The sequence below is a fragment of the Scardinius erythrophthalmus genome (assembly GCF_964197995.2).
Source record: "Scardinius erythrophthalmus genome assembly, chromosome: 1".
NCBI lineage: Eukaryota > Metazoa > Chordata > Actinopteri > Cypriniformes > Leuciscidae > Scardinius > Scardinius erythrophthalmus.
In genome coordinates, this window is record NC_138221.1 from 56,583,766 (window position 1) to 56,602,527 (window position 18,762).

General features: G+C 38.3%; 1 protein-coding gene across 7 annotated transcripts in view; it reads left to right on the plus strand.

Moving 5' to 3' along the window:
• Positions 1–18,762, plus strand: part of spag9a (sperm associated antigen 9a) — a 57,800-nt gene that overhangs the window by 16,618 nt on the left and 22,420 nt on the right. For 3 of the 7 annotated variants that reach the window (XM_081386781.1, XM_081386776.1, XM_081386778.1), the window contains exons 2-14: positions 2,812–2,932; positions 6,473–6,543; positions 8,358–8,449; positions 8,634–8,784; positions 9,888–9,968; positions 11,886–12,045; positions 13,043–13,133; positions 13,673–13,794; positions 14,023–14,034; positions 16,296–16,353; positions 16,439–16,591; positions 16,838–16,892; positions 17,650–17,780. In XM_081386781.1, coding sequence (XP_081242907.1) covers positions 8,358–8,449; positions 8,634–8,784; positions 9,888–9,968; positions 11,886–12,045; positions 13,043–13,133; positions 13,673–13,794; positions 14,023–14,034; positions 16,296–16,353; positions 16,439–16,591; positions 16,838–16,892; positions 17,650–17,780 — 1,106 coding nt within the window. In that variant the 5' untranslated portion in view covers positions 2,812–2,932; positions 6,473–6,543. The remainder of the gene's footprint in view (positions 1–2,811; positions 2,933–6,472; positions 6,544–8,357; positions 8,450–8,633; positions 8,785–9,887; positions 9,969–11,885; positions 12,046–13,042; positions 13,134–13,672; positions 13,795–14,022; positions 14,035–16,295; positions 16,354–16,438; positions 16,592–16,837; positions 16,893–17,649; positions 17,781–18,762) is intronic. The other 4 variants (XM_081386777.1, XM_081386782.1, XM_081386779.1 and 1 more) reach the window with 3 other exon arrangements.

Consider the following 18,762-nt stretch of genomic DNA (forward strand, 5'->3'; position numbering starts at 1 on the left):
TTAACTGAAGCCACTTGCACTGACAATGCACTCAAATATGTCAGTGCCATTATTTTGTCTCAAGTTTTATCCAAGGCACGTTTATAAAAGCTTCTTAAATGTCCTAATTGAACTAAGGCCTAATTCTGGTTTAATCTAAGCCCTGTCTGTGAAACCGGGCCACTATATACTACACTACTCCGATAAGCCAAAACATCATGATATGAACACCTGCCTAATGTGTTGTTGGTCCTCCATATGCTGACAAAATAGCGCTGACTGTAGATCGCAAAGTCCAGCTTGGTCCAGCACATTTTACAGATGTTCAATTGAATTGGCCTTCAAAAATTTGGAGGCCGGGGCAACACCTTGAACTCTTCATTATGTGCAGTATCCTGCTGAAAGAGCCACTTCCACCAGGGAACACCAGTGTCATGAAGGGGTGTACCTGCTCTGCTACAATGTTTAGGTATATGACACGTGTCAAATTTACGTCCACTTGAATGGTGGACTCAGGGTATCCCCGCAGAACATTGTCCAGAGCGGCACACTCCCTCCACTGTCGTCGTCCCACAATGCATCACTTCCCCAGGTAAACGCTGCACACGTACCAGACTAAACTGCATTTATTGAGACCATCCACGTGATGTAAAAGAAAACAGGACTCCTCGGACCAGGCGAACGTCTTCCACTGCTTTAAAGTCCAGTTCAGACACTTGCAGACACATATAGATACTTTCGCCGGTGGACAGGGGTCATCATCTCTCTGATTGGTCAGTGTCTACGCAGCAGAGTGTGATGTACTGTGTGTTGTGACACATTCCTCCCATGACCATCATTAAAATGTTGTGTGCCACTGTACACCTTCTGTTGGCTCAGACCAGACGGGACGGTGCTCATTGCCCTCGTGCACTGATGAGTCTTGGACGTCTAACACCCTGTCTCTGGTTTGAGGTTCGTACCTCAACCCTCATCACTGCTGACCGAGAGCGACACACAAGCCTCTCCGTTTCAGAGATACTCTGAGCCAATCACCTTGCCAGAACAATTTGGCCCGTGTCAAAGTCGCTCAGATCTTTACTCCTGCCCATTTCTCCTGCATCCAACATGTTGATTATGAGAACTGCTTGATGGCTTTCTATCTAATCCAGGGTTTCTCAAACTCGGTCCTGGAGGGCCGCTGTCCTGCACAGTTTAGCTCCAACCCTGATCAAACACACCTAGCTGTGAGTTTTGGTTGGAGCTAAACTGTGCAGGACAGCGGCCCTCCAGGACCGAGTTTGAGAAACCCTGATCTAATCTACCCAGATCTAAATATGTGTCCTTGTTAGGAGATGATCAACGATATTCGCTTCACCCGTGACTGCTCATGTTTTGGCTCATCATCAGTGTATATTTCGTATTTGAATGAGTTAATTTGGGTTTTTCCATGGCAGATGCTGATATTTTTGATCTCTAGAGAGCATAATGTCTGATATAATGCATATTTATCATTTATTGATTTAAGATGACATGCCCCCTTGTTTCTCAGAATATTTACTCTGAAAACAGAAATTGTACAGTATCATGTCTGTTTAGTGTATGTTTATCTTAAACTTCCTTAACTTTACGTGTTTGTGCGAGTGCTGTGCTGCACTGGAAATGATTGGGAATTGAATGTGACTTGAACCATATGTTTGTTGATCTCCGTGCTCGGGGGGGTGGAGTGCTGAATGAGTTTTGTGTGCCAGTGTGACGGGAACCTAAAGTGACACTGAAACAGCTCCTCTTTATCAGATGCTCACACTGCACCAGTCTCTCTAGGAGACCCCTGTACTCCAGACATGTTCTGTAGGAGAGGGATTCTAATTAGGGAAAATATTAGTTAAGATATTACTTCCAGGTCAAGTGACCCTTTGCTGTGACCATGCTGAAAAACTCTTGCTGATGGATTCAAACTGTATTTTTCTTGTGAAACAGACAGTTTTTTTGTCAGTGCATAATGCACCTTTTGCTGTTTTCATACACTACTAGTGGAAAGTTTGGGATCAAATTTGAAACGTGAAAGTAAAGACATTTATAGTATTACAATTTCTATTTCAAATAAATGCTGTTCTTTCTATTCATCAAAGAATACTGAAAAAAAAAACATCACAGTCTCCTACGTTTTAGTGAATTTGGTGAGTAAATATTGTGAAAAGCACATTTTTGTACATTCGGCACTCGGCAGTGTTGTTAATTTGCTATCATTAAATAATTTATTGGCATTCTGTCAATGACTGTGCTCTCTAGATATCAGCAGCATCGACTATTGAGAAAAGCTTCAGTCACATCGGTCAACCAGTCATTGACATTTCACATAATAGATTTGGTTACGTATGTATTTGTACAATAAAGTTGGATGTACTTCATTAAATTAAATCCTTGGAAAACTTTTCTGCCTTTCAGTCTTGATAGATTTGACATTTTAAACTTGTTCCTTAGCCTGTAAAAAGGCATAAAGATCTGTAAAACTCTATTCTTCTACTTAGTAGAAATCATTAATGTTTTTTTCTGCTTGAAGTTTTGTAGCTTTTAGTTTAAGGGTACAATCAATATGCTAGCTAACTGAAGTTTATTTTAGCAGATACATGCAAAATTAATAAGACCAAAAATATTGATGATTCATGAAAATGTACAAGGCTGAAAATGTTCCTTTCCTTTAAATTAAAAATACCACCTAGTGTTGACTACCAACAGCAAGTAGCAAATCATGGTCTGTTCATGATGTAGGAATTAAATCCTGTTGGGTATTCCAAAAATAAATGTATTATGCAATGTTAATTTTTTTTCTTTTGTGTTTTCTGTGAGCAGAAGTTCATTGAATTTGAAGATTCCCAGGAGCAAGAGAAGAAGGACTTGCAGAACCATCTGGAAAGCCTGGGATCACATTCCCGTCAGCTGGAGCTGAAGATCAAGAACTATGCTGACCAGAGTAAGAATCACCCGCTTTTGTTTCCTGTTCTCGTTTACTCTTACACTTCCATGGTCTGACGATATTTAGAACCTTCATACATACGTCTTTCTGACGTTTAATGTCCATGTATCTGCTCAAAAAGTCCTTCTGTTTTAAAGTTTAACTTTGCTGATTTTCAACCTCTTTGAATTCTTGCAGCTGGGAACAATACAAGTCGACACCATAATAACTAAAAGTTTGCTAAGAAGTATATCCTACTAAAGCAAGGCGATATTTGACTCTGGTTAAGCTTATTCATAGCAGACTTGTGGGAGTGGCCTTGGATGGCAACATGCCTATTGCATTGTGGGTGTTGAAGTTTTCCCACCTAATTGGCAAAAGGAAAGACAACAGCCTTTTTTCACTGTTTTCTCTAGTCAGGTCGCACTGATTTCAAAAATTGTTTCACCTTTCTACTGTATAGGCCATGTTATATAGAATGCCCATTTTCCCAGCAGTGAAATAATATTTTTTAATATCAAATGGATATAATCCATTGGCAATTTAGCTTTTTGTGTGAACTATTGGTTTACAGTTCTCTTCACACATGGTCCATATAATAGAGTAGCGTCCCATCATTCAATTTGCTTTCTCTCCTCAACCCACTCTAGTGATCCCATTAATGGATCAGTGATAATGTAAAGTTGCCCATTTGCACAGGAAAGAGTTGACATTTTCTTTGGCTTCAATATATAGCTGTTTGATTCCTCATGGACTGTGAGTCATTAATGTGAAAAGATTTGAAATCTGAATTGAAATAGTCAGAGCAAAAATTTGCACCACTAATAGTCTGACTTTGTGTAAGAGATGGGGTTCGTACAAGGTGCTTAAAGGGCTTTAACTACTTTTTAAATACTTTTGAATTTGACTTTTTGAAATTTAAGTCCTGGAAAACATCCAAATTCTTTGAAGAGGTAGCTACTTAAAAGGTGATTAAATTACTGAAATACAATATATATGAAATTAGTTTCATTTAAAAAATGGATTTATGTCTATGAAGTGAAACGTCAGAGATCGGATATCTGTAATTTGAGAAAAAACAAAATTGTTTGATAAGTGCTGATTGTAGTCCTTGAAATCCAAAAAAGGAGTGCTTGAAAAGTCCTTGAAAGTCCAGGAATCTGTACGAACCCTTAAGAGAGTTTAGTCTGGTTTTGAATTGATGTGATTCATCTCTTCAGTCTTATTAAGTGCAGTGTTTTCTGTGGCCCTGAATACCATTACTCATGTATTGTTGTTCAAACATCTGTAAAAATAAAATAAAAGGAGAAGCTAAAACAGGGTCAGTTCAGACCGAGTGTGTGCTAGAATTGGCCTGTGCTCCACAAGATGCCCGTGGGTGATAATGATATTAGTCAAGCACCAATACATGCTAATCATGGATGTCTGCTGCTTTAATCTGGCACTAATGAATTAATTTTGGCATTAATTAATAGTGAATTGCCAGCAAACCCTTGTCTGAGATTTGAACTGGATATCAGTTCTACTTGAAATCACTGTGCTGAAATTAAGTATGTAGTAGACAGTGAATTACTGTAGGCGGGATGCATTGGGCAGTTCTGCTGCAGGCTTAGATTTAAACCTGACTGCTAAAAGTGGATTATGTCTTTGTGTCACCTCTTAAATCAAGCCTGTTTCATATCCTGTGTGAATATCCTCTACAGAACTGCAAGTGTTTTTTATAGGCCTCACTCGGCCTATATAAAATCTGATTTCAGGCTAGTTTAAAGGTGCAGTAGGTGATCAGGGAAATGCTAACTTTAGCCTGCTAGCATCGAAAGCATACGATCCCACCCTCCCAAATTGTGTCCAAAACCACGTCTCCCCCGGCCGAAACACATGAACGCGCACAGACCACAAGAGAGATGACCAGAGACAATGCTATTGGATTACATCATGTGTCATTCACCGGCGTGAAAATTTAGTACAGTGAGTGGAGAAAGAGAAGCACTTGCTTGCATATATAAGTATGTGATCACAGAAGGTGACCTGTTGACATTAAGGAAAGAATGCACTGTATTTCAGCTTTATTCATATGCGATTTCAGGACAACACAATCGAATCTCACTGAATTTTCTGCATAGGCCAAAGTCTGCGGTACATAGAATTGTACAGTTAAACCTGAAATGTAGATACTTGCCACTTGTTGTCAGTTCAGAAGGAAAGTTAGGTTGTTATGTTGTTGCATGCCATTCTTGCTCTGTCTGCACAGCGTACGCGAACGCGCTGATGGCATATGATGTCTGTGTGAACAGTGGTATACTAACACACATTGACTGATAGGGAACGCATGTTATCATTTCATTCAGAGTGAATGCAATGATTGAACGAGCATTTTAGGGTCCTACGCCTTCCACAGACGATATATATTTATAAAAAAATACATTTAGTCTGCTTAAAGGGTAACTCTCGCCAAATTGCAACCTAGGCTATTTTTGTTAATCCACCCGAGTCAAACATTCGTTTAATAGCATAATTATAATGGAAACGCTACTTTTAAGTTTGACCGTATTTTCATTTTCGGTCAAAATGCCTTTTGAATGGCAGTGCTAGGGGCACTTCTATTATAGCATCAAAATCGCTATTTTTAAAACACTAAAAAGGCTCGACACAACATGAAACTTTGCTTGAAGTATCACCAGGGGCTCTACACATGAACTCGAGCGTTGACAACATTGTTTGTGTACACAGAGTTTACTAAAAAGAAAGGTTTTGTATGACTCACTTTATCAGTTAGTGTTTCCGGTGGCTGGAATTTTGTCAGTCAAAAGTTGTCGATCTCCGAATGCAACGTAACATGAGGAGAGTAAAGATGGAAAGATTTATGTTCTCAATGCTCAAGTTCATGTGTAGAGCCCCTGGTGATACTTCGAGCAAAGTTTCATGTTGTGTCGAGCCTTTTTAGCGTTTTAAAAATATTTTTTTTGATGCTATCACTGTAGTGCCCCGAACACTCCCATTCAAAAGGCAATTTGACCGAAAACGAAAATACGGTCAATCTTAAAAGTAGCGTTTCCATTCTAATGAAATGCTTTTACACCCTTTACCCTTACAGGTTGCAATTTGGCAAGAGTTACCCTTTAACATTGTGATTGCTATCAGGATATGAGGAGACTTTCAACCAGCATGACAAAAAAATTCTGTAGAGAATCACCTATTGTACCTTTAAAGTGCCAAGCTCCCTCACATGGTTTTACAGTAAAACGGTGAGCGGCGGATCGTCTTTGGTCATTTGGGACATTTTAACCTGTGTTATGATGAAGACTGGAATAAATCACCCTCGTTTCTCTGTCCTCATTTAGGTCTTGGCTCTTCTTCAGAGCTTCTATGTGGCATGTAACGTGTGTTTTTAAGACACTGCAAACGCTAAATATTCTCTTTCAAAGTTTTTTAAAAGCAGTTGATTGTAAAAAAGAAAGACTTGTAAGTACTAGTGAACTGAACTACAACTCTAAAATCTTTGCAAAGCACTCTTGTACTGCTGAACTAATCATGCTTCATTTAATCTATCTTTCTCAGTAAGTCGATTAGAGGAGCGAGAGGCTGAACTCAAGCGAGAGTATAATTCCCTTCACCTGCGCCACACAGAGGTAAGAAAAGAGCAAATGCAACACCATGTCATTGACACTGGCCATGTACATAGTGAAACTGAGAGTGACAACCACATTTTAAAGTCGACATGACACGGAAGTTGTGATCACCTTTTGGGATTTATAAAAAATAATGATGAGCACAGATAAATCATTTATAATAAATACTGCAATATTCCATAAAAAAACAAGAACTGTCAAATTTGATTTCATGTTGACTATAATGCACTCAATTTAAATTAAAACATACCGTTCAAAAGTTTGGGGTTAGTAATTTTTTCTTTTTTTTCAAATATAAAATCAATAATTTTCTTATAACAATTGTGACCCTGGACCACATAACCAGTCACATGTCGCATGGGTATATTTGTGGCAATAGCCAACAATACATTGTCAAAATGATCGATTTTGCTTTTATGCCAAAAATCATATATATATATATATATATATATAAACATTTATTTTTGTGAGTGGATGCAGCAAAAGAACATAAATGGACAACTTTAAAGGCGATTTTCTCAATGTTTAGATTTTTTTTTTAACCCTCAGATTCCAGATTTTCAAATAGTTGTATCTCGGCCAAATTTTGTCCTATCCTAACAAACCATACATCAATGGAAAGCTTATTTATTTAGCTTATTATTATTTATTCAGATAAAAATTGACCCTTGTGACTGATTTTGTGGTCCAGTGTCACAATTTATAATGTTACAGAAGATTCAAATATATGCTGCTCTTTTGAACTTCATATTCATCAAAGGATCCTGAAAAGAAAATGTATCAAGGTTTCCACAAAAATATTAAACAGCACAACTTTTGTCTCATATTTATAGCATATTATATAGTTAAAGTCCAACTGAAATCAAAATTGACCCTATTTACTTTGTTAGCGCATATTACTAGTCTTGTGGTGAACAATTAATCCGTGCAAGTTAAAACACAGAAAAAAATTGTTTGCCGTCGTAATCTTTAATCAAAGTCTGAAAAGTTACTTACGGTCTGGAATGGCGTTCCTTCTCTGATGACGTAGGTTTGAGGACTTGGGTTGGGAAACGCTTAACCACTCCCCTCAAACCGTTAGTCTGCTATGAGCGAGAGATGGAGAGGAGGAGCGCTAGAGTAAAACCCTGCCCTCTGTTCAATATTCCGTTTCACTGGGAAATACGTCACAACACTGGAGAAAAGTCGTTTGCAACTTCCGGTTCACGCGGACTTTAAGCAATATCACGCGAATAACGAGTGCAATTTCACACGAGTGCTGTTTTTGTCTCGAATAGCACGAGTGCAAACGTGATATTGATTTTATACAACAGTTCAATAAATAAAAAGTTAATATTGTCTCTGCGCACAAGTAGCAGTGCTTCGCCTGTACTTCCCCCTAATATAGTCAATATCTTCCTAGGAAATCGCCTAGTCTTAATCTGCATTGCTATTTGTACTCGTTGTGAATACGCAGGCCACAAGAAGTAATTTTTTTTTTTTTTTTTTTTTTTTTTTTTATCACTTTTACTCATGACATGCTAGCTGGCAACAAAGGATTCCATTCATTATGCTAAGCTAAGCTATCGGCGGCGCTGCCAAACTAAAACAATGCATGCACTGAGACAAAAATGCGTTTGCCCACCTATCTAAATGTAGGAAAGACGGTGAATAAGCCCTATTTCAAAAAGCGGTGGAGTGTTCCTTTAAATATTACCAACCCATACAAAAACTGAATTGATCATTTAGGAGATAATTTACTACCACATTCAAGCTCTAGTGTCTACCTGCAGCTCTTCATTAAATCCACATGATTTTTGTTCATTATTCTTCAGATGATCCACAACTACATGGAACATGTGGAACGGATCAGGCTGCAGCAGACGGGAGGAGAGGCCTCTGACATGGGGACACTGGGCCGAGTTCGGTAAGACAGACATGATCCCTATATCTGTGCTAGAAAGAAATGTCATGTAGTTGAATGAGAACTGGCAAACCCATTCAGAAGCAGATTGAAATCAAATTAGAACAATGGCTAATTGCATTACACATTTATCTTAAAATATGATGCAGGTTTGCTTATATCAGGATTTTTAATCCTTTTTAAACAGGAAAGAGCGGCCCCTGTCCCTGGGAATTTTTCCCATGTCTGGCGGGAGCTCTTCACTGACGCCTGATGTCCAGGGCAAAGCCGAGACTCCTGGGCTGGAAGGCTGGAGGTTCAACAATCTCAGTCACCAGCGCTCTAACGCCAGCCTCAAGGTACAATAACGGCCCACATCATTTTCTACTAAGACTCTAAGGGCCCTCTCACACCTACCTTGTTTGGTCCGGATTTTCTGACTTTTCAGTTTGATCCGAATCAAAATTACAGGTGTTAAACCTCCCCTGGACCACGGTCCGGACCAAACAAATGAAATTTGGTCCGACAAAAAGAGGTAGTCTCGATCCGGATCAAACTGAACAAAGGTTTGCTTCGTTTCTAGTGTGAAAGCATTTTCTGTATGGTTCGGACTTTCAGACCATTTACAGGAAGTTCCGGTGGTTCCCGCGTAGCCTAAACAACTGAAGAAGAATATTTATGTGCAGATCTGTCAGTCCTGCCCACAACGTTTCTTCCAGCTGATTCACACGCGCACACACACACACACACACACATTTGTCCTTCTTCCTGCCGGCGACGATAAAATGTTCGCACGACAAGGACGTTCATTTGGCGAATTTGAACAAGCCTCGAGTATAGTTGGTTCTGCTGGGAGTAATGCCATAATAATAAAAGTATAGTGGCAACGATATACGTCTGTTCATTCATTCTTGTCAAAGTTACCCGCCGAATTAACAACACGCTGACGTCAGACGCACGTCCGTTTACAAACCAATCAATGTCAAGATGCAGCCCATATAGATGATGACGACAGGACGCAAGTACGTCATGTAAAGTTATTTAGTGCACTCGCATAATTGCAATGAGAAACCAAACCAAAACTAACCGAATTTATACAATGTATCAAAACATGACCTTTGGTTCGGACCTTGGTGCGGACTTTCAGGTGTGAGACAAATGTCGAGGGAATTTACACCAAGCCATGACAAGCATTTCGAATTGTTTACTAGAGCCATTTTTCTTTACATGAACTGATGCTTCGACATCCACGTTCACCTCCATGAAACATGGCAAGATTAAGAATTCGAAGCTCTCTTGAATGATTCGCTGCTTTAAATGTTCCCATGCTCAATAATGTTATGTCAGAGTTGTGTTTCCCACAGCACATACACAAACACATGTGAGCACTATTGTGTTTTGTGTTGTGTCAGTGTTGCAAACAAATATAAGATGCCACGTCCCAATTTTCTTGTCCAAGCAGTTGGAGGCGGAGGACGCTCCAAAGAACAGGGAGGGTAAGGATGTTCTGGAAGCTTGGGATTCGCTGGCAAACGACTGCAAGGTAGCAAGGCTCCGTGCCGGCGGACAGTGTGTAGTGCAAATCACTGTTGTCCTTTAATAGTCAGAAAGTTTATTCACAGAACCATGTCTGGTTATTTAGCTGCATGCAACTAGAAAGATGTTGAAATTCTAGACGAATAATAAATGCTAATTAAAAAAAGCATGTTAAAATGATCTTTAGTTATCAATAATCTAGGATATAGTTGCATACAGCTAACGCATGCTGTTATTTTCGCCGCATGCCATTTCAGATTTAACTCTTCATTCACACTTTTCTTACATTGTGTTTTTAATCATAATAGTAGCTGATAGTATCGCTTGTCTTTAGTTTTTTTTTTAACACATATTGTAACTATTATTTAGTTTTAACCTGTGTTGGGGAATGTTACTTTTAAAAGAAATGCATTACTTTTGCATTATTTAAAAAAAAAAAAAAATGTAGCAGTAAAAGTTTTCAATTTTAATAAGTACATTAATTTTACAGTGTAATTTCTGTAATTTATTTGTTGCTTCCTTTACATTACTTTTAAAGTCACAGTGAATTAACTTCAATATTGTGACGTGTTTTCTGAGTGAAACAGAATATTGAATGAGAGGGTCAACTTTAACATGCTACCCCCAACACTTGGCTTTAATTTAGTTTTTCTTTTTTCTTTTCTATAAATCACGCCACTAATTTCAGTTGTGTTGCATTCACAGCAATAAAATACTTATTTCATCATTCATTATAAATGATTTGCTTTGTTGTTTGGGGTGTGTTGTGTAAATGGTAAATATCTGTGTTGCAATGTGTTTTTGTAATAGTTTTTTTGTAGAGATTGACCGATAATTGGTTTAGGTGATTTAAAAAAATATTTTTTTCAGTTATCAGTTCTTTAACATTGGTATGGTAATGGTAATTCACAGATAAATCACTTATTTCATGAATTGTTTGGATAAAATTATAATCTTGTATACACATTTTTAAATGTGTATCGTTAAGGGTCCTTGCACACTGAGTGCGAAATTCGCGTCCGAAATTTTCGCACGTTAAAAAATAAATATGACCTCATGTTTTGTCAATCACGCTTACACACTGCCTCAGAAACTTTCGTTCATCATAAAAAAAAAAAAATTCGGATTGGGTTAAATTTTCTGCAATTTTTGCATCCGTAGCAAGCATTTTGAATGGTGTTTTGACAATTCAGAGCCACCGAATCACGAAAACAAAAAAACGCATACAAAAATTTCGGACTGGCATACACTTTTGCATAGTTGTATTATTATTTTTTAACAATAATGCTTTATTATTGTGTCAAAAAGCAGAAATTAAACAATATTTTAAGCATATATAATGGCATAATATTATTATTATTATGCATACACTTTTTAAATATATTTTTTAATAATTGTTATTTTTTTATTATTGTGTCAAAAAGCATTGGTTCTGGATATCAGAAAAAATAATCTGTATCGATCAATCTCAATTTTTTTTATTTTTGTGTGTGTTTGAAGCACAGTTCTCTGTTGTTGTGTTGTTATCTGTGTATCTTCTTGTAAGCTTTCTTACAGTAGCATCAGTGAGCTGTCAAGTGCTTCTCTTGTTTTTACAGTCTTATTCTATTTTCATACCTTTGTTCTGTATCCTGAACTGACACTGATTTATCTAGTTATTATTTGACACCAATTTCAGAATCCCCCTTTCAAATAAGTTTGATGATGTTTACCAGTCCCAGCAGTTATGAATATTATTCATTATATTTTTTCATTGTGTCTGTCCTGTGTTTGCTCGTTGGTGTCACCTCAGGTTGTTAAATGTGCTGGGATAAAGTGATATCCCTACCCCTCTATGCTTTTCATGTTGTTCATGCTCTCCTCTGTCCTTGAGCTGCGACCTCTGACCTTGTCGTAATGATCATTGTGCGTTGAATGATTTCAGGATGAGCTGTCTGACCTCAGCCAGGGGGGCTCAAAGTCTGTCACTCCCATGTCCACCACGGCCTCTGACCTGGCCCTGGACTCCCATCGAGAGGATGGAGATGGGTTCTGGAAGAACACAGATGTTCAGGCTGTTCCCGGGACCAGGAGCGTCTCTGCAGGTTAGACACTCTTTTACTGGGGATGGAAGCATCAGTACAAGCTTAAATAACTCTAAAATTGCAGAATGTTATGCAAAAGTTTGGGGTTGGTAAGATTTTTTGTTTTAGAAGATGTTCTTCTGCTCACCAAGGCTGCATTTATTTGATCAAATGTACAGTGAAAACAGTAATAATGTGAGGTGTACCATTTAAAATAACTGTTTTCTATGTTAATCTGTTTTAAAATGTCATTTATTCCTGTGATGCAAAGCAGAATTTTCAGCATATTACTCCAGTCTTCAGTGTCACATGATCCTCCAGAAATCATTCTAATATGATGATTTGGTGATCAAGAAACATTTATTATTACGGAGTGTCTATTTACACTAAGTGCAACAGTCTGCCTTGTTGACAGAGGCTATTTACACTAACTCCGCCCACTGACGTTTGGTTGGGACAGACAACAAAAAAAGGTGCTTGGCAGAAAGTTTTGACACAAATCGACCCGTTTTCGAATCCATCTTTTGCCGAACTCGCTCTACTCCCTTTTCCCATCACATATCACGATGGAAAGGCATTTATTTTCAATAAAAATTAAGAAAATATTCGAAAAGTGGTATTAAAGTGTCTAACGTGTGTTTAATAATAAAGTGTTTATCAGTTAGGGTTAGGGGTAGGTGTAGGGATGGCTTTATTGTCCCAATAAGCCAGCATCCATTTAATAATTTAGACTGTTATTATTGCATACAGTTTCATGTACAACAACACTGAGGTGCAAACAGTATCTGCCACTATTTATAAGTAAAATAGCTTTTTTTCACTTTGAGTAAATATAATCTAAATTGCTATTTAAACTTAGTGTAAATAGCAGCTATCATTATTTGTACTCGGTGTAAATAGCATCTTAAACTCTAGCAACCATGTAATATGATACAAGCATGCTTACATATTGCAGATCACATGTTAAATGCATTGAGTCCCCAGAGCAAATATGTAATTATTCATTCTGATTATTCAGGTCTGGCTGATAATGAGGAGACGTCAGATGTTCAGGCCATTATTGAGTCCACCCCAGAGCTGGACATGGACCTCGGATCTAAAGGTGCAAGGTATCCAACTAAAATCAAACACTGTGTCTGAAACAACCTTTGAATGTGTCTATGATGCCCAAACAATGCTGTTTAGGTAGGCAGTGTACTAGGTTTTAAAAGAGATGATCAGTGTTGGAGTAACGCATTGCATTACGTAATCACATTATGGCATACATAGCTCTAGAGGTAAGGAAATATTTTAAAGTAATATTGTAAATTTGTTTTTAAAAGAAGAGTAAGGTGTATGTTATATAGGTTGTGTTGTTGAACGCATTACTGCTTTAAACACTTCAGATCAGATAAAGAAACTCAAAAGTAACGTAACGCATTCCACAAAAAATACCTAAGTACTTTTTAAAGGGAGTAACGCAATATTGTAATGCATTACATTTAAAAGTAACTTTTCCAACAATGGAGATTACACCTTAAAACCTCAGTTCAATAGGATTCTCTAAACTGAACTGAGTAACTGCTGAGTTGTTATTACCCTCTCAGAATAAATCCAATGCTGGCATATATTTGAATGATGTAACATGCCTGTTGCTGATGTGTTGAAGTACCCCGACCCAAGGGATTGAGAACATGGCATTTGACCGGAACACGGACTCTCTCTTTGAAGAAGTGTCGTCAGCAGGCACAGGTTTGATTGGAGACGTGGATGAAGGAGCAGATCTGTTAGGTGGGTTTACTGCTGTTCGTTTTCAGATATTATGAAGAGTATTACACAAACATATGACATTTTTACCGGAGCTTTATTTTTATAAACAATAAATGTGTGTCATTTTCCATCATTATGAGATGCTCTGAGATATAGTGGCACTGTCCCATGATGCTCTGTTCTGCATGTTGAACTGACCCAGATTTCTCTCTCCATGCCCTGTTGTCCTGCTCTTCCCTCTAACCGCAGTGGAGTACTCCGGTGTGTATGACATCCTTGCTTCTTTATGTCAGAGAATCAGCATCCTCTGTTTCACTTAGCATCTTTCTTAGCATCTTAATCTTCCATTCTTACTTCTTCATACTTTCCACTTTAACTAAATCATACAGCAAATAAATAGTGCCAGCCATATGGGTTTGGACTAAAGCAGCAACATGATATGAACATTTTTACCTACTGTCCTTATTTTTAACTAGATGTAGCACATAATATAGTTCTAGTGTTATTCCCAAGGCCACACAGAATCTGCCGACGTTTTCACATTTTCTGCAGTAATTATTATAGAAATCTGCAAAGTTCTGCGTATTGACATGTGATTAGAGTCTGTTAAACAGATTGCCTTCAGAAGCTGCCTGCTAAGGCCAGCTGAACTGATAGCAATCGGCCACTAGCTGCCAGAACCCAGCGTCACTGGGAGACCACTTACAAGGAGGCCTGGTGAGGCCTACTACCTGAAAACCAGAGGGCTGGCTACCTAGTGCCCGTATTTGGGAACTCGCCTTTAGGGAGGCCTAGTGAGGCTTACTACCTGGCAGCCAGTACAGCTAGCTGTGCACTTGCCCATCCTTGGGACTTTGCCTTCAGAGAGGCCTGATGAGGCCTAATACCTGATAGCTAGCATCCGTGGGAACTCTTCTTCAAGGAGGCCTGGAGAGGCCTACTACCCGATAACAAGCTAAAACTGGTTATTGCTATGAACCCTGAACCCTGTGTCAGTCAAGTCTTGGGGCTCAGTCTCGGAGCGTCCTGTTAAAGCCGGTCGTCTGAAAGTTTTCTTTAGGTAAGAAACGGACTGCCATGGCCATAAGATTGGGGGCCGAGCTACATGGTGGCCTGATAAGGCCAACCGCCTGACAGTGGTCAATCCTATTCAGCTGATCATAATTGGGGCTAGCCTCCAGAGAGGCCCACTAAAGCCAATTGTCTGATTGGCCAGCGAATTAACAGTCAAGCACCCCATGATGGGGCTCAGGGTCAGGGAGGCCTTGCTAAGGTCAAGACCATAAACACCACTGTTTGTATACCCCGTCACTCAAGACTCACTTAGAAGGTTGAGAGGCCTACTAGGCCTGAAGCAAGTCAGTGCTGTCAGCCAAAATCATACTGCCGGGGACTCATCATCAGTGAGGCCTGGTTAGGTCTACTACCTGATAGCCAGTCAATTCTGCTACACACATATACCGTTGGGAACCATACTACACCAACACAAATATTGAGGCCACCCACAGGAGGCCTAATAAGGCTAGCTACCTGGTCGCAGCTATAATGTATGTCCCACAACGTTAGGACGTTGATTCTATGATGAATAAAAAAGTAAAAAAACAGCATTTATTTTAAAATAGAAATATTTTGTAACATTATAAATGTCTTTAATGTTGATTAATGCCAAATTGATTTTGATCAATTTAATGTGTCCTTGCTGAATAAAGTATTAATTTCTTAAAAAAAAAAACAACAACCGTAGAAACCCCCGACTTTTGAATTGTAGTGTATATATTATATTTATTTTAAATGGTATAATTTAAATATTTTTTACCAGAAAATATTGTTCATCTTTATGAGTCAAGAACAGTTTTCAACCACATACTTTAAATAATGTGCATTACATGTTTTAATGATTTTATCTTCCAATTTAGTCATAAAGGCATTGGAACTTAGAAATCTTTAGCATCCCCAAAATAATTTTTAAAGCTCAAAAAAACAAAAAAAAAAAACACAATTTTGATACCCTCAAAATTACTTTAATTGCCCAAGTTTTTGTTAAACCTTTTTCACAAAGTGAAGCCTGGTCTCCCACACTACACTCTTTGTTCGTCGCTGTCTTGTTGGACAAATCAGCCGTAATATTAAATAATCTTGGCATGGATTCAGTGTGGGCCTGGTTAAATAGCTCATCTAAATGTGGTTGAAGAGTCGTGCTGATCTGTCAGTGGACTCTCCACTCTTTCCAGCATCTCTCTTGGTTTTTCTGTGACCTGTTAACTCTCACCTCACAGCTGTCCATTCCTGTTTCACTCTCCATGTGTCTGTCTCTCTGTCGAAACACATGCAGTGCATGCGCTTTCACATCCGAGTCTTTCCGGTAAGACCATTCATATGGCCTGTCCAACCTAAAAACACAGGGCACATAAAACTCTTTTTTTTTTTTTTTTTTTTTTTTAACAGTGTTTATCATTGGATCATTGCAGTTGTCATCAATTTGCCTTGGTTTTACACTAATCATTTTGTGTTGTATTTTGCAGGCATGAGTCGTGAGGTGGAGAATCTTATTCAGGAAAATGTGCAATTGCTTGAGACAAAGTGAGTCCATTTTTAGTTGCTTTTTACAGTTTATTTGCTGTTTTATGTGGCTTTGTTGTTGACACCATATTGTTTGTGTGCACAGAAATGCATTGAACGTTGTGAAGAATGATTTGATCGCTCGTGTGGACGAGCTGTCCTGTGAGAGAGAGGTTCTTCAAGGGGAGCTGGATGCGGTTTTGCAGGCCAAAACCAAACTAGAGGAGAAAACCAAGGAGCTGGAGGAGGAACTCAAAAAGTGAGTCATTTTTGTGTCCAAATAAAAAGCCAAAAGGGTGCATTTATATGCAGTTTTCAGGGTGTAGTTATCATGCAGTAGTGGAATAAATCAAACATGGCATATTCAGGTTAGCAGCCACAGGTTGTTTATCACATTAATGTGCAACTTTTTCATAACATGCTACTTGGACTATGTAATTAAATGTTTAATTAGACTGTACAATTGCACTGAAAATTAGGGACTCATAAGAATATTTTATAACAGAGTGAAAGCGGAGACAGAGGTGGCCAAAGAGAACAATAATAAAGACGAAGATGAGGTGAGTGGAATGAAAATATTATTTCAAGAATTATACACCACCGTTCACAAGTTTGGGGTCAGTGACATTTTTTTTTTGCAAAGAAATGAATTCTTTGATTCAGCAAGGATGCGTTACAATGATCAAAAAGGGACAGTAAAGACATTCATAATGTTACAAAAGATTTCTATTTCAAATAAATGTTGCTAAAATATTAAGCAGCACAACTGTTTTCAAAATTGATAATAATAATAAATGTTTCTTGAGCATCAAACCATCATATTAGAATGATTTCTGAAGGATCATGTGACACTGACGACTGTAGTAATGATGCTGAAAATTCAGCTTTACCATCACAGGAATAAATTTGATCTTAAAATATATTAAAAATGAAAATATTTATTTTAAATTGGAGTAATATTTCACAATATTACTGTTTTTACTGTATTTTTGATCAAGTAAATGCAGCCTTGGTGAGTGTAAGAGTTCTTTCAAAAACATTAATGAATCTTACTGACTCCAAACTTTTGAACAGTTGTGTATATTTCAGGTCTTCTGAAGCCATATGATAGTTTTGTGTAAATTATAACTTCAATAACTTTAATTCACAGAAATTGTTCCCTTGCTCTCCAATGCATAATATTCATTCTACATTTTAGCTGACTTGTTACAATGCCATTTAGCTTGGCATATTATATTATTATATTTAAAACAAAAAATGACAGCTAATGCATGTTAAAATAATTTAACATGCATCTCTTTCATTGGGTTTCCGCAGAGCGATGTGCCCACAGCTCAGAGGAGAAGGTTCACACGGGTGGAGATGGCTCGAGTCCTGATGGAGCGAAATCAGTACAAGGAGAGACTGATGGAGCTGCAGGAGGCCGTCAGGTGGACAGAAATGATCCGGTAAGCATTTCACTGTAACACAGCCCTGTAATGAAAGGATATTTTTTCTTTAAAGTGCCCCTATTATGCTTTTTTGGATATTACCTTACTTGTAGTGTGCATTATAGATGTTTGTGAATGTAAAAGGTCTGCAAAGATCAAAGTGCACAACAGGTTAAGTTATTATCTCTTAAATGCAAGAACCGATTCTGAACTGCCTGAAACGAGTTGTCAGTAATTCCAGTCTTACCTGCCCGAACCTATTTAGGTTTGTAACAAATCAGAGCAGAGTAGGCCAATCACAACTCACTGGGTCATCTGACCAATCATAGCAAAGTAGTCCAATCGCAACAGTCTGGGCAACAGATGTGACCAATAAGAGCAGAGTAGACCAATCACAACAGACTGGACAACAAATCTAACCAATAAGAGCAGAGTAGACCAATCACAACAGACTGGACAACAGAGGTGACCAATAAGAGCAGAGTTGACCAATCACAACAGACTGGACAACAGAGGTGACCAATAAGAGCAGAGTTGACCAATCAAGTCAAGTCAAGTCAAGTTTATTTATATAGCGCTTTTCACAACATAGGTTGTATCAAAGCAGCTTCACAGTAATAAATTAAAACAATACATCAATGTTTGTTTCTAGTGGAACGTCCACGTTTGGTAATGCTGATCAATAGTATCGTTGATTGATTAATTCAATTAAATATCACCAAATATCCCCAACTGATCAAGCCAAAGGCAACAGTGGAAAGGAACCGAAAAACTCCATCAGGTGACCGAATGGAGAAAAAAAAACCTTGGGAGAACCCGGGCTCAGTCGGGGGCCAGTTCTCCTCTGGCGTTTATGAACTACAGACCGGATTTCACTGTAAGATTAAAAGTATTATATAAATGCCTGGCTGAAGAGATGCGTCTTTAATCTAGTTTTAAACTGGGAGAGCGAGTCTGAGCAACGAACAGTATCCGGAAGACTATTCCAGAGTTTTGGAGC